The sequence below is a fragment of the Alosa sapidissima genome, chromosome 13 (assembly GCF_018492685.1).
Source record: "Alosa sapidissima isolate fAloSap1 chromosome 13, fAloSap1.pri, whole genome shotgun sequence".
In the NCBI taxonomy this organism is placed as follows: Eukaryota; Metazoa; Chordata; class Actinopteri; order Clupeiformes; family Clupeidae; genus Alosa; species Alosa sapidissima.
The window spans coordinates 24,331,557-24,358,904 of record NC_055969.1 but is presented as its reverse complement, the minus strand read 5'-3'; the positions used below and the strand labels follow the sequence as shown (position 1 = coordinate 24,358,904).

Below are 27,348 nucleotides of genomic sequence, written 5' to 3'. Positions count from 1 at the left end.
CACATGGAGAAGCCTGCTGTGGAATCTTTTCCTCTGACTCACTGTCACCTCTGCAGCTGACATCATATATTGGGTGGAGGTGTTTGTTGTTTGGGTGGAGGTCATAGTCATAGTCATAGTCAAGTTTATTTATATAGCACAATTTAAAACAACCAGTGGTTGACCAAAGTGCTCAAAAAAAAATAAAAACAGATAAATAAATAGATAATATATAAGATAAGAAAAAATGCACAGAAAAAAAGGTGTTTCTGTTGTTTGGGTGGAGGCATTTGTTATTTTGGTGGATGTGTTTGTGTGTAGCTGATTTATTGTTTGGGTGTTGGTGTTAGTGTTATATAAATTGTTAGCATTTTATAAATTATTATTAGAATTTTTCATGTAGTACTGTTGTCTATCTGAGGGGAATTAAGCCTCCCATTGGCACTCCTCCTATGTGCCTAGCTGTAGCAAGGCTGTCTTGTTTTATAGACCCTTTCAACAATAAAAACAAAAACAATGCTTGAACGTTCTATTTGGGCCCCAATCTACTTCCTCTGCATTAAGACAACATATGGAATGTTAAAACGGAAGTCTTGTGGGGCCAACTATGATGCTGATAATGGAACTCTCTTGAAAGGGTCCATACAGTTGTGTGTGTTTGTGTCATTCAGATGTACATCACAAGTACCATAAAGACCAAGAGTAGCCGCCTGGCCAAGCCCGTGCTATGTCTGGGGACGCTGTGCGCCGCCTTCCTCACCGGACTCAACCGTGTGTCCGAGTACCGTAACCACTGCTCCGACGTCATCGCCGGCTTCATCCTCGGCAGCTGTGTTGCTCTCTTCCTGGTTAGTCCCTTCAAACACACACTCTTTCTCTCTTTTCTCTCTCTCTCTCTCTCTCTCTATCTCTCTCTCTTCGACACACATCAAAGGAACTCAAGTCACACAAGGAGTATGTCAGTTAAACAAAATGTGGAGTCTTACCATTTACCTTAAGTTGCCCTGAATAAATGTGTATGTACAAAAAGAAAGTCTGAAACTTGACATTTTGTTAAGCTCAACTGGCATTTATGCCCGATGGATATAAAGTTCTGTCTCCTCTATGCCCTTCCGAAGCACCCTCCCCTTCTCTGTGATTTGGAAAACAGTTCCTCAGATTTATCGGTTCCCAGTTACAGAACCCATACCCATACTCTTGTTGCAGAATACTAACGAGGATTCTACAAAGGATTTCTAATCTGACAGTTCTAAGGAGAACAAAAAATACAACACGGTTCCTTCAGACCTGAAGATCCAAGTTCCGTCTGTAGCCTTAAATCAGCGTCTAGCTGCCCATGCCCTGACTGGACCCCTACACACACACACACACACACACACACACACACACACACACACACATACACACACGCGCATGCACACAGCCTCCAAAACACCCTGCTGCCCTTCCTGTGACCGTCCGTCTGAAGTCCGATCAGACGGTGTGTGTGTTGCTCCCCCTTCAGAGCTCCCAAAGCCAGAGTGCTAATCCTAATTGCCTGATGGACGCAACTCAGGCACTGCTTCTTCCTGGCCACCGGCTAATTTCTGTCGTTCCCCATTCAGCTGCATTAGGACGAGTGCGTAAAGGTTAAGTCGATCTGGCGCCGCCGCTCCACATTTTCAGCCCAAAATAAATCATGGAGATCAGAGGAGGGAGGAGGCAGCGCATTTGGACGGGACTGTTGGGATTGAGCCATTGAATGTGTTTTCATGCGCGGTCTCTGTTGACTTGCTGGGCTTTTGTGTGCATGTTTGTTTGTGTTGTTGCGCAGGGGATCTGCGTGGTGAATAACTTCAAAGGGGCGCATGCGACTCCGTCCAAACAGAAGAGTGAGGATTACCGCGGCCTGCCGCTCATGACCTTCCCACGTGTGGAGAGCCCTCTGGAGACACTCAGCGCACAGGTTTGACCTCACATGCACACACACACATGCGCACACACACATGCACACACACATGCACACACACATGCACACATGCACACATATGTATGTGTGTGTGTGTGTGTGTATGTATATGTATATATACATATACATATATGCATATGTATATTATATATATATATATATATATATATATATATATATATATATAAAATGTGTGTGTGTGTATATATATATATATATATATATATATATATATATATATATATATATATATATATATATATATATATATATATATATATATACATACACACACACACACATATACATACACACACACACACACACCAGCCTGGTCGTGCTGCTACATGAGCTGTCCTGCATCCTCTTGGTCATCTGGGCAGCCCTTCTCTGGCCTGCTCACGCGCTGGGGATAAATCCAGCAGCTCATCACGTAGATCAGTCAGAGAGTGCAAACAGGCTGCGGAGATCAGGCCAGGCAGCTCATTGGGCTCCTCATCCATCACCCGCACTTATTTATTTAGCTGTCTCCTGCTCCGCTCGTGACGGCAGAGGAGAGAGAGAGAGGCAGAGAGAGAGAGAGAAGGAGGGAGAGACAGAGACAGAGAGGGAGAGAGACAGAGAGGGAGAGAGACAGAGAGTGAGAGAGAGAGACAAAGACAGGGCTAGTAAGAGAGGGGGCGGGGATACAGAGACAGACAGCTTCTTTGCAAAATACAAGAGTCGGAAATCCACATCAGGAAGAGAAGGTGAGCTAGGGTCATCCGACTGTCCCTAGGGCCACTGGTGAAGTTGCTCACTTGATGGTGTTTAGAGGCCAGGGACGTGGTGTTTACCTTTGTGATCCAGCTCTTCATTTGTGTAGAATATGACCGTATAACAACCATATGACATGACAAACGGAAAACGGATTTTTTTTTTTCCACGAGACCACCATGAGGAAAGATGTGCTCTGCTACAAAAGCCCTCCAGGTCCGGGGTGATAACCTCAGATCTCAGCTGGCAGAAGCTGGCTAAAATCCCCTTACACGTAGAGCAGACAACAGACTCCAGCACTCTGAGCTGCAGTTTCCATATGTCTGCATAGAAAGAGCTGTGGCTGTTTCTCATAAAAGAAGGAATGATATCCCAAGCAAGCCGTCTGACACATGACTTCCCTCCTGATAGATCTCAGAGGGAGAAGAGGTCACTGGAATAGTTCTGTTTTACTTCCGAGGCACCAAAAATGATTTTGATGGGTTTGCTTTTGGAAGTGCTGAGGCAGGACTGATTTCCAGTGTGTGGTCGTGAGGTTTAACCCCATAGTGAAGGATTGCAGGGCAGTTAAGAGGTCAGGCTCAGCTACTGATCTCCCAAACTGGCTTCTTATCTTATCTGCTCCTTATGGAGGAAATCCAACCATTTGTTGGGAATACAGCACACACACACACTTCCCCCACACACACACTTCCCCTACACACACAGATTCCTCAGTCCCATGCTCCTCAGTTTCCAAACATGGCGGTCGCAGCTGCTTAGCATTTATTTATCCAGAGAAGGAAGAGAATATGCTTATCCAAACTGGTGTTTCGGAACAGATGCATTTTATCAGGCGCCACTGCAGGGAAATACAATGCTGCTTGTCTGAATTGATTCTGACATGTTTTGCAGCACACTGGCCTTAGGGGTGGAGGGGTGTGTGTGTGTGTGTGTGTGTGTGAGTGGGGGTTGGGGGCTTCCAGACAGACAGCTCTATTGACGTGAGGCCAAGAAATTGGCCCTATTGTGAGGAGACGATGGCACAGTCCCTAGTCTGTGTCGGGACAAACTCCTTGGCGGGCTTTGACAGATTGGAAAGACACAAACTCATCAGTCTACTGCTGTTTGGCATAACCGTGGCAACGCTGTCCCAGCCACCGAGGCTCATGGGAGATCGTCTGTCACTGTGTTGCACTCTCGTCCGGCGGGAGAAGACAAAAGTGATGGATGATTCATGACAAAACGAAATTCTGCGAAAGGGAGAGAGAGACAAGAAAGGAGAGAGAGGGGGGGGGGGGGGGGGAGAATCCCCCTCTTTCTCAGTTCAACAGTTACCCTCGCAAAGATTGATACCAGATCTGTACTCAATGTGTGTGTGAAGAGCAGGGAGGGGTTTGTGTTTCTGCATCATACTGTTCTGTATTGTTTTTAGTGTGTGTGTGTGTGTGTGTGTGTGTGTGTGTGTGTGTGTGTGCATGTGCGCATTAGTTAACAGATTGAATAATCGTTAGTACTTATTTTTTTACAAAATGATAGCATTTATATGCAATTACAAATAAGACTTAATTGTTTAATGTCTAATTGTTTTTGTTTTTGCATTGTGTTTTTCAGAACCATTCAGCATCAATGACTGAAGTCACATGACTAAAGGGACAACACAGAGTGACCTTTGCTTCCCCTCAACACTTCTAGGCACAAATGTTTTTGTACTGTGTCATACTGTATAAAGGACAGTATTCTGATGTTCCTAGTTAGAGGCCAATGTTTTGTACATTTTGTATAAGAGAGTGTTGTAGCTTAATCCCCTTATGTTAGCTCTGAGCTAGGAGAACAGTACATGTCTGGACATATGGCTTTCTGGTCATGTTTTACATCACAAAGTAAATATATATATAAATATATACAGTCTATATAATGTCATCGAAATGTTGATGTTGTTTACGTGGTATTTGTACAAAGAATTAATTTTATTTCCTTTATTTCTGTACATTTTTGACAAAGGGTCATATTTTGTATTATTTTCTTATCTGTATAAAACATTTTGATCCAATTTGCCTGCAGTTGTTTTCAGGAATGTTTTGGTATTTCTATTTTTGGTGTAACTGAAAAAAAAAAAACACTGGATTGTGACAAGTGACTTTTTTGTTTTGCCAGTTTAAATGGCTTTTACTCAGCATGGAATTGCAGAACTGTTTCAATAGCCAGTGATCCCTAACTTGTAGATCTTTCTATTTTTTTTTTTATAAGTTAGCATTTCTTTTGGAATGCTAGATATATTTTTCCTCGGTTTGTCCACTGAATAAAAAGTCTGTAGCTGAGTTTATAACTTGTGTGGCCTATTTTTCTCCTAAAATTTGGGCAGTGGTCATACCACACTGATCTTATCGAACAGTGTAGCTGGGGATTTCTAACCTTAATGTCTATATTCTAACCATCATGCTGAAGCAACATGACCCTTCTAACCATCACGTTGGAACACACAAGGCTGGTTACACACTTTTTTTTTTGCTTAAGACCCTTTTATTCCAATTTCAACATCCGATTCATATCCACATTTTGGTTGCCTTTAGGGACTGTATGTCACAAAAAAAAAAAAAAAAATGAATGTAAAGCAAAGCACTCAACAGTTAATACCACAGATGCTTTCTATCCAGTGCCTGAAGGCCTATCTCCTCTCTGCTAAGGAGCAGCCTGAGACCTGGCGGGTTGAGAGTCCGGAACCTTATTCAAATGCACAGGTTGGATTCCTGTCCTTGTCAAACTGCTGCCGAGGTACTGACTGCCTCAGAGCTCTTTTTTAAAAAAGGGGGGGAAAGGGCTGCTGATTGCACCTCTGCTGCTGAATCCTAATGCACCTTCGTAGTTCCTTTTCCATTCGATTCCATGTCTGTCAAGTGTTCCACCTTTGCCTGGAACTGTCGGCGCGAAGTAAAGGGCACATTCTCCGGAACAATGTTTGGCACTACGCATCAGATCGGCGGCTTGTCCCAAAGGCATCGACAGGGCTAGGTAATGTTTCTACATTGATTTTGGTGAGAAACAAACAGTGATCTACTGCATTGAACCTTGGCATTCTGTACCACCCTGTGTATACACACCGTTATGATGACAGCTGTGAATACTGGCGTGGTCTCTTTATGTTCAAAATGATGCAATATGACCAAACCCTGACCGGTCTACAAAATTGTGCTCTGGTCCAGCAGTTTCAATCGGCCTGGAGAAAGATGCAAATGGTCGTTTATGACTTACGATGTGAACTCATAATGTACAATTATCATTTTTAACTGCATCAACTTTAGCCTAAGTGCATTCTGATATTGAACAGTCTACAGTGATTCAAAAACAAAGCAAAACAACATGAAGTACTCCAGTGTGACATACAAACCAGTCCAGCTGCATGGCATTTGACTGTATGGTACACCTGAAAGTGGTTTATTTTCACTCTACTCTTTCATCTACAGTTTAGAGTTATGATATGAATGATATGGACACGATGCAAACCAACAGATCATGTCTTTGCTAAATAATAGGAGATCCAGACGAAATGTAACAAGACTTTGCATGCTTTTAAGTGGTACTGAAGGGTTTCTTATTTTGGTAACACTTTATATTAAGACACACATATTCAACATTTATTAGCTGCTTACTAACATGTATGTTAGTAGCATACTAGCCATTTGTTAGTCACTATAAGTCACTAATTAATACCTTATTCTGCAAGACCTTATTCTACCCTTACTAGACCCTTAATTAAGAATTGTCTCTATGTAAGCTCCTAATTATCCCTTATTCATAGTTATTAAATAAGTTGTTGCATATGAATTATGACCTAAATATGCATGGCTCAGTATGGGGCTTGTAAGGTGGTAGTACAACAAGAACAGTTATTCACTCCTAATAATACTTATCAAAGATTCTCTTTTCAAATGGAACTAGACACTAGACCACAAGTGCTAATAGTGTACAAATAACTCATAATTAAGTCTTTGTAATGCAGAATATTAGTATTTTTATATAATATTTTTAGACCCAATCTAAAGTTGGGTCTAAAATCGATTTTTGTATTTGTGCTAACTTGGCCTTCTTCTTCTTCTTCTTCTTCTTCTTCTTCTTCTTCTTGTGTGCTGCAATACACTTAAACAGTGTGAATAGGAGGCAACTTTAGTTTAGGGAACACATGGGGGTTAATAAGTGCCAAATTAAATGTGAACAAATACCCAACTTTAGAATAGGGAACATATTCTGCATTACAAAGACTTAATTATGAGTTATTTGTACACTATTTTAGCACTTGTGGTTTAGTGCCTAGTTCCATTTGAAAAGAGTGTCTTTGATAAGTATTAATAGGAATGAATAACTGTTCTTGTGGTACTACCACCTTACAAGACCCATACTGAGCCATGTATATTTAGGTCATAATTCATATGCAACAACTTATTCAATAACTATTAATAAGGGGTAATTAGGAGCTTACATAGGGGACATTCTTAATTAAGGGTCTAGTAGGGTAGAATAAGGTCTTGCAGAATAAGGTATTAATTAGTGACTTATAGTGACTAACAAATGGCTAGTATGCTACTAATATACATGTTAGTAAGCAGCTAATTAATGTTGAATATATATGTCTTAATATAAAGTGTTACCCTTATTTTTAATTAGACCTCATTGCACACTTTGAGCTCTGCAAACTTACTCATTAATTAATTTACTGAGGGATAACAGGTTTAACAAGTTGCCATATCTTGAGACCACATTAATGGCAAATTCAGTTAACAATGGCATTCAGTCTTTTTTAAACACCAGGGATTACCTCAACGGGAAAGGTTTAGTTTTGGTTTGTCATTCCAACACCTGAAGACCTTTCAAATGAAAAGGGGAAAAACCTTTCTTTAAAAAAAAAAAAAAAACTCACAGGACTCATGCTTTTTTTCAGCTGGAGGAAAAAAAAAGTAAAAAAAGATAAGAAATGGCTTTGCAGAGTGCATCAGTATGCAGACAGAGGGCCATCATACATCACATTTTGACACCTTCAGTGAACGCTTGTCTCTGAGACACAAAACCCCTTTCCTTCACCAAAGTAGCCCTCCTTCCCAGGCACTGATCTACGCACTTGTTATTGTGTCGTGTCATCGCCATCATCTCTTTGAGAGAGAAGGAATAAAAAAGACTATTCATTCAAAATCCGCACCCTCCCCTCGCCCTTCCATCCTTGTCTTCATCATGGCTCAAGGTGCTCCACAAGGATTCTGATTTGCTTACCAAAAAAAATCCGACTTTTAGGAAATAAAAGAAAACCACACACCAGCGTGTCGTCTAGATAGACGTCCTGTGGCTGATGAGGGTCTGGCCCTTCAGATGCTCCTGCAGCAGAGACATGCTCTGACAAACACAGGCTACAGGGGGAGGGCTAGCCAGGCTGAGCGATCCCTTCTCCTCCGCAACTCCGTCCGCACACAGATGCAGCACCTCCGCAGCTCTAGGACTCGGCTGGAGGGGTTCGTTTAGTTTGCTGGTATTGCTCCAACTCCTTTTTCCTCTTCATCGCCAGCTGCAGCTGCTGCTTAATGATCTGGATCTGCGTCTCTAGGTCGGTCAGCTCCTGGACGATGGGGTTCCTGGCTAAGCCCAGAAGGTCTGTCTTGCCGTTGGATGCTAACGTGGCCTGCAGGGGGGGCTGTCTATTAACCTGCAGTGGTTGCAGCTCCTTGCACTGGCATTCCACATCGTTTTGCTGCTGAACACCCTGATTGGATGGCTTTCGCCGGTTGCAGTTGGAATTTTCAGTGGCATTCCATTGAACTTGTTGATTATTTCCGACATTGCACCTTGGCAGAAACAGAAAAAACAGAGAATTAATCCATTATTTCTCAGTGTCTCTGAGAAATGGTAGCATGTTTTTTAAACGGTCAGTTTCGTACATCCGATATGTAGTAGCATGTGGCATTACAGATAGTAGTAGCAAATGCTTAAAACACTTTTTTTTTTTGTAAACCCTTAATGCTACAACACACATCACACAATTGGTCAAACTGTAAATTTGCTCATTTCTTCATTAAGACACTTAGGGATAGAAAAGCTGCAGTAAAATCTTTACAGTGTTTTACAACCACTAACAAGTGTTTACTGTAGTAGGATCATTAAATTGCTCATGGAACAGCTCTTACTCTGCTTGTACACCCCACACATTCCTACTCCTCTCCTACTTTCCAACTACTCTCTCTGCCCTCCTGTGTCCTCCACATTGAACAAAATCAATCCAAAAGTTCCCTTCTACAGTAGTGTTGATGTCCATATAATTACAGTAAAATAACTTCGAATAACACCAGGCTGTCTCCAACTGAGACTGAAAATAAACCATTGTTGGTCTCAATGTTTCAATGATCTGTAGCGATCTGTAAGTTATTGTGCAAACAGAATGAAACGGAATGTGAAAAACGGACGGCAGTAGGGTTTCACAAATGAGGTGGACTGGTTAAGCAACATGAATTGTGTTAAAGGTATGGTCCACAGCAGATGGATATTGTGCTAATTCTATTTAGAGTTTTGAATATGCAAACAGTATGCACACACACACACACACACACACACACACACACACACAGTACAGTACAAGCACAACTCAGTGCCTGCTAATTTAAATATGCCCATCTTGATTCTCTTGTGTTTAATGAGTTACCAGTCTCAGTTTTACAATACATTTATTTACTGGATTCTGTGATCACAAGTTATATGTTGAGTGTATGTGTAGAGTTTTAAATATAAATAGAGAATTTATAAGAATTTGATGTAATTATAAGTTGATTTCACAATATTTAGCATTTAGAATGTTTCAAATGTTTTATACCAGTCAAATGACCCATAAAAGGTCAAACAGGGAACACAAAAGAGCCATTTGTATTGCACAGTCTGAATCATTCTGGTAGAGTTGTCAGCATTAGTCAACATAGCCCTGAATGAAACTGAATTGAGTCGTCTCCAGACTTAATCTCATCTCGAAGAGGCAAACTCTCATCTCATCGGCCACAAAATGAGGTTGTCAACTGGGATATCACCTGTTCAACCTGTCTACCCAGTCAAGTGTCTATCACTTTGATACTGAACAGCAGAGGCGGACAGAGTACACAGCTTCATTACTTGAGTAAAAGTACAGATACCCTTTGCTAAATTTTACTCAAGTACAAGTAAAAGTACAACAGTCAGATGTCTACTTAAGTAAAAGTACTGAAGTACTTGTTTTTAAAAGTACTTGAGTATCAAGAGTACAAGAGTAGCCTACATTTTCTAAATATTGAATTACTACTGCCACAGTGCTTACATTTATGTACAGAAACGTCCTAGGAGTTATGAAAAATGTTAATGTTAATACCTTGGAGAATGTAAAAGGAATTGAAAGTAAAATCAAGTCTTTTTTTTTCTTTTTACCACGTTGCCAGGAATGGGCAGTATTTCTAATATGTATTTAAAATACGTATTTCAAATACAAAATACTATTTTTGTAATTGAAACACTTGAAGCGAAAACTATTATTTACTTGTTCAGAAAATTGAAATAGTCTGGCGAGATGGGGCCACAAGTTGGCACATTCCTGCTGAATCTTCATCCATTGTTTTGTCCATTTCGTCTCTTATCTAAATCTGACCATGAAGTTGACTTTGGCGGAAAGCTGAAGGTGATTGCTGATAGGCTGTCCCAATCAGTGGCACCTGCACAATCCAATCACGTTTGAGAGGGAAACAACAAATTGAGGGTTTCCGAGATTTTTCTTTTTTCCTTTTTTTTTTAGAAGAAGTAACGTATACTCACGGTTATGGATAGAAATGTAGTGGAGTAAAGAGTACAATATTTGCCTCTCAAATGCACTTGAGTAAAGTCATGAGTATTCCCCAAAAAGGATACTCGAGTAAAGTACAGAACCCTCAAAATTGTACTCAAGTACTGTACTCAAGTAAATGTACTCCGTTACTGTCCGGCTCTGCTGAACAGTTAATTACTGAAGAACCTTGTTTGCGATATTCATGTAAATAAATGTAAAAATTTGGGGAAACGTATTGCAGATGCAAAACTAAAGGTTTTTCCATTTACCAATCTACAACCACACATGCTATCAGTTTGATGTTTAATAAAAGACAATATCATAAATTATGAAATATTCTGAGCCACTGTCATACTGTATGTACAAGGATTAATGTCAATACCAAATGTCACTTTTTTACATTTGCCATATGGGTTAGGGGAAGGTCACAGACTACAATCAGCTATCAACTGGGTGTTGCAAAGACAATCTATAATAGTACATATGGTTTCCATATGCTTTAAATAGAGTGTGATTGAACTGGAGTTTGTGCTGCACATTGTCTGTAGAGTATGAGGTTTAACAGAAAAGCTTTACCTTTTTTCTGGTTTTGCAACTGTGGGCAATTTATCTTCATTGAAGGAGGAATTAAGTGCTCGATGTAATCTCTAGAAGGCAGAAAAAGTAATTTAAGGAATTATAGATGAAAACTGAGCAGTGCAAAGGAGCGTTATGGCTTCTTATTCTAGCTGATCATTTACTTAGTGGGCCATTAAACTCGTAATAGATCATGCAGATGGCGTCGTGGTCATCTCTAAAATTCAAATGTGAAAACTCCCACAGCGGCTCCTTCAGAAAGGCACCACAGCCCACAGACAGCTGGTCAGCAATCAGCTGCTCTCTGTGGTTGTGAACACAAACTTTGTGATGGCTCCACCGTAAATATGTCATAGTACAGCAATTGTGGAGTAATAGTTCGGTAATTTATAATTATAACTTATACTTATACTTATAAATTACCAAACTATTACTCCCCAATACTGTACTGTAATTGTACAGCAATTGTGGAGTAATAGTTTGGTAATTTCCTGTGTATTAGCCGTATTGTGTATAAACTGTGTATTAGCCGTGTTGTGTATAAACTGTGTATTAGCCATGTTGTGTATAAACTGTGTATTAGCCGTATTGTGTATAAACTGTGTATTAGCCGTTTTGTGTATACTGTAAACTGTGTATTAGCCGTTTTGTGTATAAACTGTGTATTAGCCGTGTTGTGTATAAACCACAGGGCAGTGTTTCATGCAATTTTAAAAAACATAACCATGTATTAACCGCACCCGTGTATCAACTGCAAGGCCGAATTAGCCCAATGAATCAGAATCTGATCATGCTTCATAAAGAAGAATGAAGAAAATAAATGCATTCCCATGTATAGCCCACCCCGTGTATTAACCTCATAGAAATTTTGCAAAATCAATGTATAAACCTCAGTTAATAGTCGGGAATTTGCGGTAGATACAGTCATAGTAATTTATGTGTTGTTGTTGTTGTTGTTCTACAGTAGTGTTGTCAATATGAAGGACAAACCTGACTGGTGTGAAGCCAATATTTGTACTGTGGTTTGGTCTTGATTTTGGGAATGACCCAACGGTGGACGATGTGCTCGGCCAGAGTGGTGAGAAGAGACAGAGCGACGCCTCCGCACAGCATCACAAATAACCCTGAGAAGTGCTTAATCCCCATCTGCAACGTCTAGGGATGAGACAGACAGACAGAGAGAGAGAGATAGAGAGAAAAGAAGGAAGACAGACAGAAAGGAAGAAAGAAAGAAAAAGACAATCCAGACACATGAAATCAATGATGAAATGAAGGATGTGAAAATAAGGAGCAAAATAATGAAATCATAATAAGATGGAAGACAGACAGGACGATGGAAGATGGACAGACAATGCATAAGGAGGAAAGAAGTAAACAGCAGAAGGCTTTTAACATTCTGAGACCGCACTCATTTTCAGCCTACTGTGGCTTCATTAACACACAGGTTACTTCAGCAAGGGTGCTCTTGGTTGGGCAGTCATCTGCACATGCATACACAACGAAGCCAAACATATTCCAACATCTCATCAACATTTCATCAACTATTTCTTGAAATTAGCATCAGTAAGTGAAGAGGGGGGCTGTTGCAAAGCAGCAAAAATGAGTGAAATGAGTTACTACCTGAGTGACAGCGAAGCTGCGCTTTCCACAAGGAACCACTTTATACCACTTGTCATGGAGCATGTCCATGAAGCCGTCTGACTTGTACTGACTGACCAGCTCGGAGATGTTAGACGTGAGGGGGGAGTTCTGCTTGAGGCCAATGCCGTACCCTGTGTACAACATTCATATTTTACATATAATCCATTTAGCAGATGCTTTTATCCAAAGTGACTTACAAAATGAGGAATAACATTATAATGCAGAGGAGATCTTAGGGGAGAATAATTATTGCAAAAATAAATACTACTATGCAGAGGAGACCTTAGGTAACAAATAATACATGTGTTTATTATTTATTTATACCAATAATAAATAATAAACCAATAATAAATACTACTACCGCATTCAACATTCATTGGTTAAAAGGGGATCACACAAGACACCAACGTTTTGAAACTCATTGACAATGTAGAAAAGCAGCTGGAAACATTGTTATACTGTACCAATATTTGCCTCTTACCATACTGTTTTTTGGTGACCAATTACCGCTGTTTTTTTATCCTCCTCTACTATATCGCTGTCTCTGTACTTTTGCACAGGTCCTACCAGTCCCACCCTCTTTTTATTAGCTGGTTTAGAAATGTCAATGACGTTAGGCTCTTTTACACTCTTAAACATTTAGTCCCCATTTGACCTTGCTTGCCTCCAGATGGCTGTGTTAAAGGAGAATTCCGGTGTGATATTGACCTAAAGTGTGTTGAAACATGATACCGAGTGTGAACGTATGTCTCATAGCCCATTTTGGCTTGTCCCCTGCACTCCAAAATCTGGCGCTAGTTAGCCGATGCTACCAACAGCTTTTTCAATGGCGGTGCTTCGGCATCGGCCTAGCCATGCAAATAAATCACTGTTTTACACCATTTACGAGGCTCAATGTATCTCCACACTTCATTGGTAGACTTCCAAGGGCCCTGACATTTAAAACGAGACATTGAGAACTTTGAAAAAGCACTGGTAGTTTACTTACAAGACAATTTATACAGACAATATCTTCACAAAGTTTAGCGTTTGCAGCCATCTTGAAATTAGTCACGATAAGTCAAGCGACGAGTAAGAATGAACAGGTATGATAAGGGATCAGATTCAAAAAATAATTCTGTGGAAATGCATGGATTCCAGTTGCTGCTACTGGAAGAATTCTCCTTTAATAAGGCATACAGTATATCTGACTATGTGAGACTAGACTTACGATCACAATGCTTAGAAACACAATGTGCATTGAGAAGGAAATGAGCAGAGTTGAAGAAAAAATTGAAGTTCAGAAAATCAATTTAACCAACATCTTTTTTTGTATTAATTCTAGTAACTATTTAACAAAACGTCCCCTAGTTGAACATTCCTAAGTGAATTTATACATAAACAAATTCACTTCAAAGTTATCTGCCAATTCCATGTCCCCAATTGAATATCCCTTACAAGTTCTACTTAGAATCCCCTGATCAAGAATCTTTTGAAGACCCTTCACAGAACCATTTTGGTTATCAGCTACAGATAAGTTTATAGGTACAAGCAACAACTTGGACTGCATATAGTTGGCCAATACTGCCTGTCTACACAAACTATTCCTGAAGAAAACGAAACTCCAAGACATAGAAACTGTTGTAAAGGCGTAAAGGAAGGGCTCTCTTGAGGGACTGTCCCCAAGGAACCTGAGATTATCATTGTATCTGCCAGTGTCTGCATCACTGCCATGCAATTAGGACGTGCATCTCATCTCTAAAACAGTCATCTGTTTACCTTCAATGGCGAATGGTTTTCCCACCGTGAGCAGTTTACAGTCTGCATCAATGGATACTTCATAATCCAAAAGGGCTTTGTCCATAATAAAGGCATCAAGCTTCTGGGGATCTTCTCTGGAATGACAAGACAAGTCATACTGTTTAGACAGTGTACAGGACAGTTTCATTTGGCATTGTATTACATTATCATTCTGTATATCATACAGCATGTCTCACATAATTGCATTTCACAGATTAATAGCCTATGAATCAAGACCAGAGCATACATCATTTACCCTGTGCTGAACTAAGGTTAATCCAATGCTAATCCAGTTCCAGGCTGGTTTTAAAGATTTTAAATCCATTGTATAAAATACTGCAAATTGTTAATTTTGCTTGTCACAGACACAATGAAAAGTCACAAAAAATGAGAGAGAAAAAGAAAAAGACCTGATGGACAGGGAGTGAGGGAGGGCGAGAGAGAGAAAGAAAACGTCCTGGCTACCTGGCGACATTTGTTTTGTGGGATTTAATCTAAAAAAAGAAACATACTGGTTCAAAATAACGATCAAAAGAGCAAGGAATTGCCCTCCACCAAACAGGAAACACCTGTGCAGGTGTTCCCTCGGCAGGCCCCGCACTCCAGTATTATCCTGAACAGGTGAAGCCCGGCAACAGCGCAGGCTTTCTACTTTATCCTGAACAGGTGAAGCTTTTATACTTTATCCCGAACAGGTGAAGCCCGGCAACAGCGCAGGCTTTGTACTTTATCCTGAACAGGTGAAGCTTTTATACTTTATCCCGAACAGGTGAAGCCCGGCAACAGCGCAGGCTTTCTACTTTATCCTGAACAGGTGAAGCTTTTATACTTTATCCCGAACAAGTGAAGCCCGGTAAAGGTGCAGGCTTTCTACTTTATCCTGAACAGGTGAAGCTTTTTATCCCGAACAAGTGAAGCCCGGTAAAGGTGCAGGCTTTCTACTTTATCCTGAACAGGTGAAGAGCAGAGGATTGGAGTGGTTGTCAAGACAGACTAATCTAGTGACCTTGTTTGCATCATTATGCTGCTGTTGGACAGGTTCTTTAATTTCCAGTTATGTCTATTCATCATGCATGAAAGTAATAGGCTTGAGTTGTGATTATTACATCCCGGGAGAGAAGTGTAGAGGCAGGGCAAAGCAAAGGACATATCTGTGCTTAAAAACGCAATCAATCACACACCTACACTTGTGGGCCTTTCTGTCCTAATGGTTATGACTCACTTGAGATGGTCGATACCGTCGGGAGTGGCGGGAGCGTTGTAGCGTCTCATGTACTCGTGCATCTCGGGGAAGCTTTTCTTCACGTAATCCTCAGCGCTGCTCTCTCGGACCGTCCCGAAACGGAAACCCTGTGACGGATGATGAAGCTGGAGATAGAAAATAAATAAATAAATAAATAAATAAATACAACGGAGGAGATGGAGCACATCATGATTTCAGGATTACTGGGGTCTACAGTGCTTTTCTTATTGATTTCCCTGGGGAATCTATAAGGCAATGATGCTAGTGAAAAATACAAGCTGAGTTTTAAAGTCTGCTTGGTCTAGTAAGGAAGATGGGAGTTGAAGGCAAAACTCATGTCTGTTTAGTTAAAAAATAAAAAAGTTCAAATACTGAAAACTAATATTTTCATCAGGATGCATGCTACTGTACATGTGTGTTTATGTACCTGTGCATTACTGTATCCTACTGTACCTGTGTGTTACTATACCTTACTGCACCTGTGTGTTACTATACATTACTGTGCCTGCATATACCTTGTATACATTTGGATCATTAAATGTGTTTAAGACTGAAGTTAGAGTAGTCATAGCTTACCTTGGGGTCATGTATCCCTGAGAGCTGTTCGTAGGTCTTCTCCCCGACCATGACGGCGGCCAGATTGGCCGTGTATGTGGACAGGCAGAAGAGGCAGAAGATGGCCCACAGGTTCATCAGGAAGCGGCCGGTCCAGCACTTGGGCGGCTTGATGGACGCTGTCCTGCCAAACAGGATGGAGTAGCACACGTTGAGCGCCGAGGAGAAGGAGAAGACGCGGTCGCGGTTGCGTCCCCTGGGCGTCATGCCGAACGGGCTCTTCCACTCGTAGATCGTGAGGAAGACGGCGGTGACGTGCAGAGAGACGAAGATGCCCAGCCACATGGACCAGTGCAGCGGCCACATGAAGGCGCCGATGGGCGCGGCCGTGTCCCGAGTGCGCACCAGGATGCCCAGGCTGGTGGAGAAGAAGGGGCTGGTGAAGTCGATCACCTGGCTGCGCGCCGAGTTGATGCTGAAGGAACCGACTGCCAGGTGTGCCGCGCCGCTCATGAGGTCGCCGACCAGCCCCGTCCAGCGGCCGCTCTTGTACGCGCCGTACTTGCCGTCCCCCACGATGTAGAGGTCGAAGTCGAAGTTCATGTCCTCGGCCAGCTTCTCCAGCAGGTCAATGCAGTAGCCGTAGCAGCACTTCTTGTACTCCAAGGGCACAGTGTCGTTGACGCCCTGCAGTATCCGAAAGAGGCCCTCGAGCAGCGCCGTGTCGTTGGTCAGCGGGTCCAGGCAGAGCAGGCCGGCCGGACACTGGCCGTCCTCGTCCACCTCGCGGGTGAAGACGAACGGGTGCTCCACGAGCGTGACCACGCGCAGGTGGAGGCGGGAGGAGTGGCGCCAGTCGCCGCCCTGGTGCGGCCGCCGCTTGTTGGGCCACACGCCGTAATCCATCATCACGCGGCCGTGCTTCCAGCTGCCCAGTCGCGTCCACATGGGGTTTCCCACCGGGTCGTGCTGCAGGTTCCAGATGAAGTGGTGGCTTTCTGAGGAAATCACCATCTCCTCACCAACGTCGATATAGCCACTAAGGCCCTCGAACGACGTGTTGGCCAGAAACCTGCAGCACAGGGGACAGGGTTAGGATAGGCATGTTATTTAGGTCTGCTGCATGCCAATCTAATGACCTAGACAATCAAATATTAAACGAAACATGGAACGAAACAGAAATTGGCAGCACACTATGCTGGTCTGATCCTGCACTCTAACTGGGAATTGGGAACTGGGAACTGGGAACATGGATAATTTAAATGTTTACTCTTACTTATATCTTGCTTGCCATGTACATTCCAAATTATATAGCAAGCACCAACTTCTGTTGGATATTTTACATCATCAGGTTAGGTCATTAATGTGATGGGCATCAGGTTAGGTTATTAATGTGATGGGCATCAGGTTAGATTATTTTAAAGTGATGGGCATCAGGTTAATGTGATGGGCATCAGGTTAGGTTGTTGATTTCTTTGGGTAGGCAAGTGTAAATGAGTGACAAATGCAACACTCCTTCATAGAGGCTGATATCTGGTGTGAATGTAGTCAGAAGAGAAGTAAGCACAGCTAGTGTGTTTCAGTGTGCATGGGAGTTACAGTAGGGCTGCACAATTATCACAGTCGCAATCGTAATCGCAATAAGAACCAACGCAATTACTTAATCGCAACAGCTACAAGTAATCATGCACAGTTAATTTTGTCACATTTCTTTTATATTCATTTCATCCACCTTGAATATGCCACCAGTGGTTGGTTGGTGTGCGTATTGTGTGAGGGGCAAAGAAATTCTGATTGGTGAGCGTCATAGTCGCTCAGGGGTGCTTCTTGTGCACCAGGCGTGCTCACAAGTCAGGGGTGGCATAAATTAAAGAGACATTTGGAATATTGAACTGAATCAATTAATTGACATTAAAAATTCATATTGCAAATCGCAATCACAACATCTGTCAGGAAAATCGATAGATAGAAAATAGATATTTTCCCCAAATGGTGCAGCCCTAATGTGTGTGATGTGCACAGTCGGTGCACCTGCAAACAGAAGGTGTGCTAGAGGGCAAGCTGACCAAGCCATTACTTGGGCCTTGCTATCAAAGCAGGGCACCGGGGAACGGCGCTGAGGAAGCCAGTTAATGGCTTTCGTGGATGGGGTGATAACCTGTGTGGAAGTGTAAGAGGACCCTACAGGGAAGTTTGGCCTGCACTGCCTGTAACAAGCTCGATTGTTGCAACTTCTGCACTTTGAACTAACACCTTGGTCTAGTCTTTCTAAAACCTCACTCACATGAACAAGCCCCCCCACTCTCACATTATGAGAATCTTGCTTGATGCATTTAACCTACACACCTGTTTTTCTTTCACCACTAGTTCCTGACACATTCATATGGCTCTCACAACACTGACTGAATCCCAAGGTTAAGGCCCAGTCAAAGTCAAGATGTTATCGTCACACTAGGGAACCCTTAACACCACGCTGACAACAAGTCACAACAGACAGCTGACAACAGCCATCATTTCAGCGTAATAACTTTCTGTTTCCCTCTTCTGACCGCTCGGCTAACACCTCGTCCTCTGTCTGCCTCGTGTCGTGTCTGCGGCGTGTCCGCGTGTGTTTGCGCTCCAGTTCGTCGTGGCAGTTTGAAGAGCGTGAGGCCGTCAGCACCACAGAGGAAGGACAGCCCGAGGGTTACTCAACAATTCGTTCGCCTGCAGACAGCACTGCTCTGCTCTCCTCTGCTGTGCTGTGCTGGCCTCTTTGAGCATGTCAGCTACCTGGATAGTGTCACGCACAGCGGCTTTGCTCCTCTCCTGTCTCTGACAGTGGCAGCTCCGCAACCCCAACCCCCCCCCCCCCCCCCCCCCCCCCACCTCCATCCCCACGTTAATGGTCCCTATCTCTCTCTCTCTCTCTCTTACTCTCTCTCCCCGTCTCTCTCTTCCTCTATCTCCGTCTCTGACAGGTAGCGCGAGCCGCTGTTGACCCCTGTCACACTCCTCCTCCCTGGAGTCTGCCCAGGTATCGCACTGTAGGACAGGAGGGCAGAGGCACCGCCAGCGGCGCCCTGTCACTCTTTGTGATAAGAGACGGTTCAAACACGGGCAGGATTGCAGCCTTTAACAGGGACAAGGTGTACACTGTAGAGAATGGTGGCTGGCTCAACACCTGGATACATCAAAGTGTGTTTTTGTAGCAATCAACATGCAGTAAATTTAATCCTTTTCAATTCTCAAATGGCACTTTTTTCCGAGGTCCTAACAGCCCTCTTTACACTCAACAACAGAGATTTGTTTGTAACAACACAATAAACGTTTCTATGGCCACTGAAAGCTACATTGTATTCAAAGAAATTTAATTTTTGCACCTTTTAAAGGACTCTAAATCTGGCCCCCTGAAACATATGTATAGACTTATAACTTATATAGACTATAACTCTGTCCTCTGTGGTGCTATTCTTTGCCTCCAATCACAGACTCTGAGGTTCATTCTACTGTGCAATGTTTGCAGATTCAGGATAATGCTAGTTTAGTGAGCTTCACAGAGAATCACTGGTGTGACCTCTGCTACTGTCTTTGATGTCTCTGTTAATATTCCAATGCTGTATGACATTCGTATTCCAGATACACTTCTGGAACGTAGGTCAAGAGTTTAAAGTGCTTAAAAAATACAGTAACAGTTCCCTTGAACTCTCCATCAAAAATCCAGACAATAGGCATGTTATGACAGATGCTGGTATTATAGGTGCTACATTTCAGGGAGTAAGCATCCATGGGTTTATTTGAGGCCATGTGTGAGCTCTTGCATGTGTGTGCATGACTGAGCTCTTGCATGTGTGTGTATGACTGAGCTCTTGCATGTGCGTGTATGACTGAGCTCTTGCATGTGTTTTCACATTCTTAAGAGGATTTTACCCATTCGCCAGTCAGAAGCATGAAGAAAGAGAGAGAGAGAGTGAGAGAGAAAGAGAAAGAGAGAGAGAGAGAGAGAGAGAGAGAGAGAAAGAGAAAGAGAGAGAGAGAGAGAGAGAGAGCCCGTAGTTTACCTGGAGAGATATCTTCCTGAGCTGAAGTTCTTCTCGTCGATCAGCATACAGTTCGTAATCCCTGGGATGAGCGCCCGCTCGGGGGACACCAGCGCCGCGTTGCCCACTGCCCGCGCCACCAGCTCCAGCGCGTCCTGCACGTAGTGGTCCCGCGCGGGCGCGCCCATGCGCCCGTGTGCCAGCAGCCCCATGGGAAGGCCCTCAGTCCGCAGCTCCTCCACGTTCTGCGAGTCGCCCAGGATCCAGTGGTAGTCCGGTAGCGCCAGGCCGAACTTGGCCACGGCGGCGAAGATGCGCTTGATGTCCCTGATGTCGCAGCCAAACGTCACCACGGTGGACGTGGAGTCCTTGATGGCCTCTAGGTGGCGCTGCAGCGAAGCCTGGAAGTCCCCGCGGGAGCTGGTGTTGGTGGACACGTTGACCACACTGCCCAGGTGGAAGCGGGAGTTGTTGCGGAGCAGGAAGAGGAAGTCGGACACGTTCTGCTCGCGACACTGCAGCAGGCTCACGTCGTACCAGCTGTTCATGGACAACAGGGCGAAGATGAGGTCCGCCATAGGGGTCGGAGGGTTACGCATGGCCATTTGAAAATGGAGAGAATTCTGCCAAGACAATAGAAGGAAAGAAAAAATAAAGCAGTTCATGAACTGTGATGGAAGAAGGAAAAGAACTATCATCTCCTCTCCCACTTAAAGTTGGTGAGACTTAAACATGGTGACAATTCCACTCCTCCTCAATTCAGAAGCCCTGAGCAGAGCTCATTTTCTCCCTATTCCTTCTCTCCGGTGAAGCTCTCCACACTTTACTCAGCAGAAAGCAGTGGCTGCATGTCCTGCAGGCAGATAATGACTGGTCATCTCCCCCCTGGCTCTGCGGAGACAGGCTATATTGATAAGGCCATTTGAGGGGACTTAGGACAGAGGGGGGAGAGAGATTATGGAGTTACACTTCTAATGATTATTTCCTTTTACATGGAAATGGGATAATTACAGTTTGGCTGCAGTGTGGCGGCAGCAGAACCCAAGAGAAAATGACCCAAAATGGAGCCTTTAAAACAGTGACTTAGCGAATAAGCAGCCTCTAAATGGGCCAATAATATACAGTCAAGTATGAAGCACTTGTCAGTGGCTGTACATCTCCATCTACAATGCGATATGAAATACAGTACTTTACTGTCCCGTAAGGGACATTTGTCTTTGCTGCTCACATAAAGGATTTCATATTACAATGAAAAAAAATAAATCAGCACAAAAACAAAAACAAACAATACCAACTAGGGCAAACTACATATAGACATACAGACAAGACAGCACAACACAAGCGGTGTCAATCACAAGAGTAAATTGCACATAACACACAAGAGTGACAGACTATAGGACAGCTGTGTGTTAATGACGGATGGCCATAAGACCAGTGGTGGAGAGTCCTGTGTTCTCCATCAGATCTACAGAACGCATACTTTACTGTCCTTTGTTCTCCATATGATCTACACCACACATGCTGTACTGTCCTGTGTTCTCCATAATGATCTACAGAACACATACAGTTCCATAGGGGTCCCATGTTCTCCACCTGTTCTACACCACACATACTGTACTGTCTTGTGTTCTCCACTTGATCTACGGAACACATACTGTACTGTCCTGTGTTCTCCACCTGATCTACAGAACACATACAGTTCCGTAGGGGTCCCATGTTCTTCACCTGATCTACACCACACATACTGTACTGTCTTGTGTTCTCCACCTGATCTAGGGAACACATACTGTACTGTCTTGTGTTCTCCACCTGATCTACACCACACATACTGTACTGTAGGAGACCCGTATTCTCCAACTGATCTACAGAACTCAAACTGTAGGTCACATTCAGGGTCCGCAAAATTTACATTTTACAGGAATAATTTTACTCCCGGCTGCTGATCTAAGCATAACCCCCACAAAACAAATGGCATCAAAGGGCAAATAAATATCTCTTACCATAAAGTGCATCAAGCTGTTTGACATTCAGAAAGGTCCCCTTTATTACCCCCTCTTGTAGTGGGTAGCCATAGATCAGTCCAACAACAGCCATCAATAACCCCGTACTACCTTACTAAAGAGGGCAAGTCCTTCACAGTGCCCTGCTTAAATGAAATGCTTAGTGAAGCTGCTTAATTTCCCACGGGGACCACTTTTAAATGACAAAGGGAAAACAGGCTAATTGTAGCTGATTAAGGAGCAGTATTATGAGGAGACTGAGGGAAAAGGGGGCTGAGGGGTATTTAAAAGAGGGGGATCAAAGTCTATTTGTCGTCAGTTTGTGAGATATTATGACAAAGAATCCCTGTTGACCTCAGACAATGGAAGAGCTGTCACCCCTGATAGAGTTTGGCAGGCAGGCAGGCGGTGTTAGGTTTCTGGATGGATATGCGATCGGCTCGTGCCTTGGAGAGTGTGTAAAACAAGACTCTAATGGGGCAGGAAGGACATTTGTAATTGGGGAGGTGATGCTGCTGTATGGCTTTGTGATTAAGTTTGAGACTATGATTAGGAGAAATTTAATTAGGTTTGTGAATATGATTTAAGCCTGAAAAAACACAAAAAAATTATGATTTTTGATGATGAAAGTTATGATGATTGTCATACTGTTGTTTGCCATAGTTGTGATGAGGAGGGGGAGGAGGAAAAGGAAGATGATGATGATGATGATGATGATGAAAAGAAAGAATGGGAAGACATACTGGTGGATAGACAGACACAGCCATCACTATGACGATAATGGTGATAACTGTAAGACCGAAAATCGTATTCCTAAACCACCATTTATTGTCTGCTAAGTGTCAACACAGTATCAGTCCTATACACTCTTCTGGCATGTGATGAACTGATGAAGCAGTAGCAAGCATCCCCATTCAGACAGATTGAGTGAATCAGATAGATAGAGTGCTGAAAAACAGAAACAGCAAATTATGTATCACATAATCTGTCAATCAAAAAATCCAAATCAGCAAATGAATACATAAACAGGCAGAACTACAGCAATGCATGACATTTCCGCCAATACCAAGAGGAGGAGGAAGACGAGGAGGAAGAAGAACTCATACTGAATCTCCATTCAACCTTGCTATTTTAATTCCATGACCCAGCTCTATGTTGTCCTCGGATGAACTGTATTGACCATCTATTTACACTCAGAGGTCACAGTAAAGATTATTTTCCTCAGTGATTCCTCGATGGTGGAATGAGTTCCTTAATGTTCTACGTTCTGTTCACTTATCTGTTCACCTTACACTGAATTAATTAATTATCTTACAGAGTTATGGTTTGTATGTTTATAGTTTTAGTATGGTTTATGTGAAAACTCATTATTCTGATTTTTTATTATCATTATTGATCTTGTTAGTATTTAATGTAGTATTTATATACAGTAAGTCACATTGGACAAAAGGGTCAGCCAAGTACCATAAACATAAACATAATAAGAAGGGCAAGAAGGGCGAGAAGAAATGTCCATATTTCTTTTTTCAGAAGGCTACTGTTATAAAAATCGTCCAGTACAAAAAAAAAAAACCTCCCGTATTTTACTGCCAGTTGTACTGTTGCAATGGAGGTAGAGACAACCATTTTGGTTTCTAGTCACTAGTGGCTCGACAACCTATTCACAGACAGACCTTATAAAATATGTTGTTGTACAATCTTTTACCCCACTACCAAGCTGGAAAACAACTCTATTAATCAAATGGCATTTATGAAATTATTAATAAAACAAAATTATAGGGCATCATCCTTAGCCAGCTCTAGACACACAGACAATAAAAGCACTTCATGTGAATCTGAATGTGGCAATGGTCCCAGAACCTTTCAGTGTAACGAATTGCCAGTCTCTTTTTAATCTGCACCTTTGTCAACACGAGTCACTATTGAACAGCACTGTAAACTCGGTATTCGTCGGTGACAGACAGCTCAAGGATGCGGCAACTCCAGCCTGAGGTGCCTCCGGGGCTTTCATTATCATTCACTTTGATAGACATCTAATAAGTAAACATGGCTCTAATTCACTGCACGTTGGAACAGTTAATTAAGGGTCATCTCAAAAGAGACCCTCATTATGACCAATGGGTGGCGCTAAATCCATTCTTCAACCGTCATTAATATTGTATTCTAAATGTGTTAACCTTCTCAAACTTTTGATTTAGGCCTATTTAACCATAGCCTAATTCAGTTTTATTATGGATAATGGAGGTCATGGGCGCTCTGGGGCTTAATGGGCAGTTCGTGTCTGCTTCCCAGTACAAACCCATGATCCAAATAGAGCCCACAGCAAACCTGTCAGCCAATGTATTGAACGTGTTTATATTTTATAACAACAATTATGTGCACTGTCAACTTGACATATAATTACGGCTAATTAAAGCAATACCATTCCATCATATGCCCAAAGACGAGTCTAAGCAATTGCTCATTGTTTGAGAGCCGGATTCGGCAGTAGACTATCAGACATACCACATGGGCGGTTGTGTTCTATGTTCTACTGCTGCACCTTCGGAAAGACATAGGCTTTAAGACACTCTAAATGTGAAAGAAGAGATAAGGGACATGGTAACCATAACGCTTTGAGGGAGAGGTGGTGGAGGTGGATGGCCTTTCCTTTGTTAGGGATCACTAGCTTGTTGGACCATGTGCTGTCAGTAGCTTTCCAACGCATGGCATCAGAGATAAAAACATGCAGGCTCCCAAAATACACCTGCTGATATTCTCTCCTTTTTGCATGCTAGCGGCGCACCTGTTGCATGTCCCCATGTCAGTGGTGCGTTTATTGCATGCGTGCATGTCTAAGGAATGTAAAGGAATGTGTGTCTCTGTGTGTGTGTCTGTGTGTGTGTGCGTGTCCGTGTGGTGTGTCTGTGTTGGTGTGTGTGTGTGCGGGGGGTCACGCCAATCAGCAATGCTGCCTCATCTCACTGAACCGTCCTAATACCGAAACGGTCCAATCACTGCGAGAGTAAAGCAAATACACCCCGCCGCCCTTGCTGGCACAGGCGATGCCGTAATATACTGTATACATGTTTTCCGCGCAGTGCGTTCAACATGTGTTAAACAAAATGCGCACATGCAGCGATTTGGAAAGCAAAGGCAATGGCATAGCCTAACGCAACTCTGAATACATAGTCGCGTGAGCAAACACGCGTGACAAATCACCCCTATCCATCAGGTATCACACCAGATCTCCAATAGCTGGGGGTGCTTATGAAGTTTTCATCCTCACTCTTTTATTTAAACACCTGTTTTTCTGAGGGCAAGGACTCACTGCGCCCACACACAAAACTCACCTTGCTCTGCCGTTTGAACTCGCTTTGGACCACACTAATGACGGGGACCTTGAGCGCGGAGGAAATAAATTCCAAAATGAGCATCTCGTCCCTGTTTTGCGGGAAAGCCATGATCGCAGAAACTCCTTGCACAATCACAGTGTGGCAAACACTTTGTAAGAAACACACGGGGTCGGAGCAGAGCGGTGTAGAGGCGGAGGAAAATGAAAAAGCGGGCAGCTCCCCCAGTCCTGTCTCCACGGCCATCACTACATCCAAAGATAAGTTGTAAGGTAAAAGCCCCGTCATTCGATTGAGCGTCTCCATCGCAAGTAGAATGGAGTCCCTGGGCATGAACACGCTCTCACTCTCCTCTTGTCTGACCATGTTTTTACTCTTCGCACCTCTGTTTTGGCTGTTTGTGGACCCCCTAGTCCTGAGGCTCCCCAATCCAGGTTCGTTAACGGTTTTGGAGATTATTTCCAACTCCTCTCCTGTCAAAGCACTGTCCCTGTCAAGATCCCAAACGTCGTCGAGATAATTCCCTTTAAAGGCATTGTGGCTTAAGACACGGGGTTGCAGGTGCAGGGCCCCTACTCTGACAGTATGTCCGATCCTTTTCAGGATTTGACATGGTTGAGGATGAGCCAGAGACGTGGGTAACAGAAGCAGCACGAAAACGCATGGCGCAAGGGAAGGAAGCACCACAAGCCTGCCTAACGCGCCCCAGATCCTCCGTCCCGTCATTACTCCACAGGACCCACCGATACCCACGAAAAGCAAGGCTTCTCACGACCACCTGCTCTCCTCCTGGTCCCTGCTCGGTGTCCGTTAGATCGCTCCTCGAGAGATATCCCAGACACTGCAAAGTTACGCTCCTCGTCTTTGTCAACAAGCTGGAGTGTGACCGCAAGCAGTGCACATGCGAAACGAATTTCAAAACAGCTGATTTTCATCTCAAAAGCTTTTTCAGGATCAGTAATTGTAGTGAAAATGTTTTATTCCAAGTCTATTTCTAATTCTCCAAACTGAGGTAGAAAATAAATTAGATACATCAAATAACACAATCTCCCTTAACTTGTGCATAGTAAGCCAAAATATTGCATAATTATTTGTTTAATTTCTGCGTCGATTTCATATTTTTAGAATATAAAAAATGTGTATACTCCAAAAACAAAACATATTCCATAGGCTATTTTCCAAGACAAAAAGGCAGCTATTAGTTTACCTCTAAGGGCATCAAAAACACAGATGAGCACGCAGATTGTTCCTTCGTTTGGTTTTGTATTTTTTTCCCCAGCAGATAGCATTACGCATTCTCCTGCTAGCGCTAAACTCCCTCTGAGCCACTTGAATAGAGCAAATGTTTGGCACGAGCTCCAAGTGCCGTGGTTCGTGCCATTAACCCCGTCACTTCCGCACCCGCGACCGGGGAAGTAAGGCGCTATATGACTACATCAGAGAAATACAGCTTGTCACACCAACATAAAATTATTTAAGAATAAGTCATACCTGGAGATTGTGTGTCTCCTGTACAGACGTTCTGCACTTAAAACCTTTATGGTTTTAGAAATATCCAAAAGGCTTAATGCGGGTGAAGTCTGTAATGTGCTTTATAGACAGATCCTACATGCACCATTGCAACAAAATAAAATACTCAAAATGAGGATTCATCCATTACACATAGTAGAGGGCGGCATGGTATACAGCTAAAATTATTTTATTCCACAGCAACAACAACAGCTG

The 27,348-nt window shown here is 42.9% G+C and overlaps 2 protein-coding genes across 2 annotated transcripts in view; one reads left to right on the top strand and one right to left on the bottom strand.

The window, feature by feature from the left end:
- The window catches only part of plppr1 (phospholipid phosphatase related 1), a 43,924-nt gene extending 38,942 nt beyond the window's left edge, over positions 1-4,982 (top strand). Inside the window, exons 6-8 of the mRNA XM_042059157.1 lie at positions 651-827; positions 1,793-1,924; positions 4,277-4,982. Coding sequence (XP_041915091.1) covers positions 651-827; positions 1,793-1,924; positions 4,277-4,309 — 342 coding nt within the window. The 3' untranslated portion in view covers positions 4,310-4,982. The remainder of the gene's footprint in view (positions 1-650; positions 828-1,792; positions 1,925-4,276) is intronic.
- A 2,312-nt stretch (positions 4,983-7,294) lies between these two features.
- On the bottom strand, positions 7,295-26,349 carry grin3a (glutamate receptor, ionotropic, N-methyl-D-aspartate 3A). Its single transcript, XM_042059945.1, has 9 exons — positions 25,624-26,349; positions 20,313-20,914; positions 16,294-17,344; positions 15,697-15,842; positions 14,454-14,569; positions 12,675-12,826; positions 12,045-12,209; positions 11,055-11,125; positions 7,295-8,490 (listed from the first exon to the last, which is right to left on the bottom strand). The coding sequence occupies exons 1-9, from the start codon at positions 26,347-26,349 to the stop codon at positions 8,142-8,144; spliced, it is 3,378 nt and encodes a 1,125-aa protein (XP_041915879.1). The 3' UTR covers positions 7,295-8,141.
- Positions 26,350-27,348: the final 999 nt, after the last annotated feature.

Bases quoted from the DNA above. Each gene is read 5' to 3' on its own strand.
- grin3a (XM_042059945.1), bottom strand. From the start codon at position 26,349: ATGACGGGACGGAGGATCTGGGGCGCGTTAGGCAGGCTTGTGGTGCTT. The intron at 14,570-15,696 runs GTGAGTCATAAC...TTGTCATTCCAG, and splicing joins GACGGTATCGACCATCTCAA to AGAAGATCCCCAGAAGCTTG. The intron at 8,491-11,054 runs GTAAAGCTTTTC...GTTTCTGCCAAG, and splicing joins GTTGCAAAACCAGAAAAAAG to GTGCAATGTCGGAAATAATC.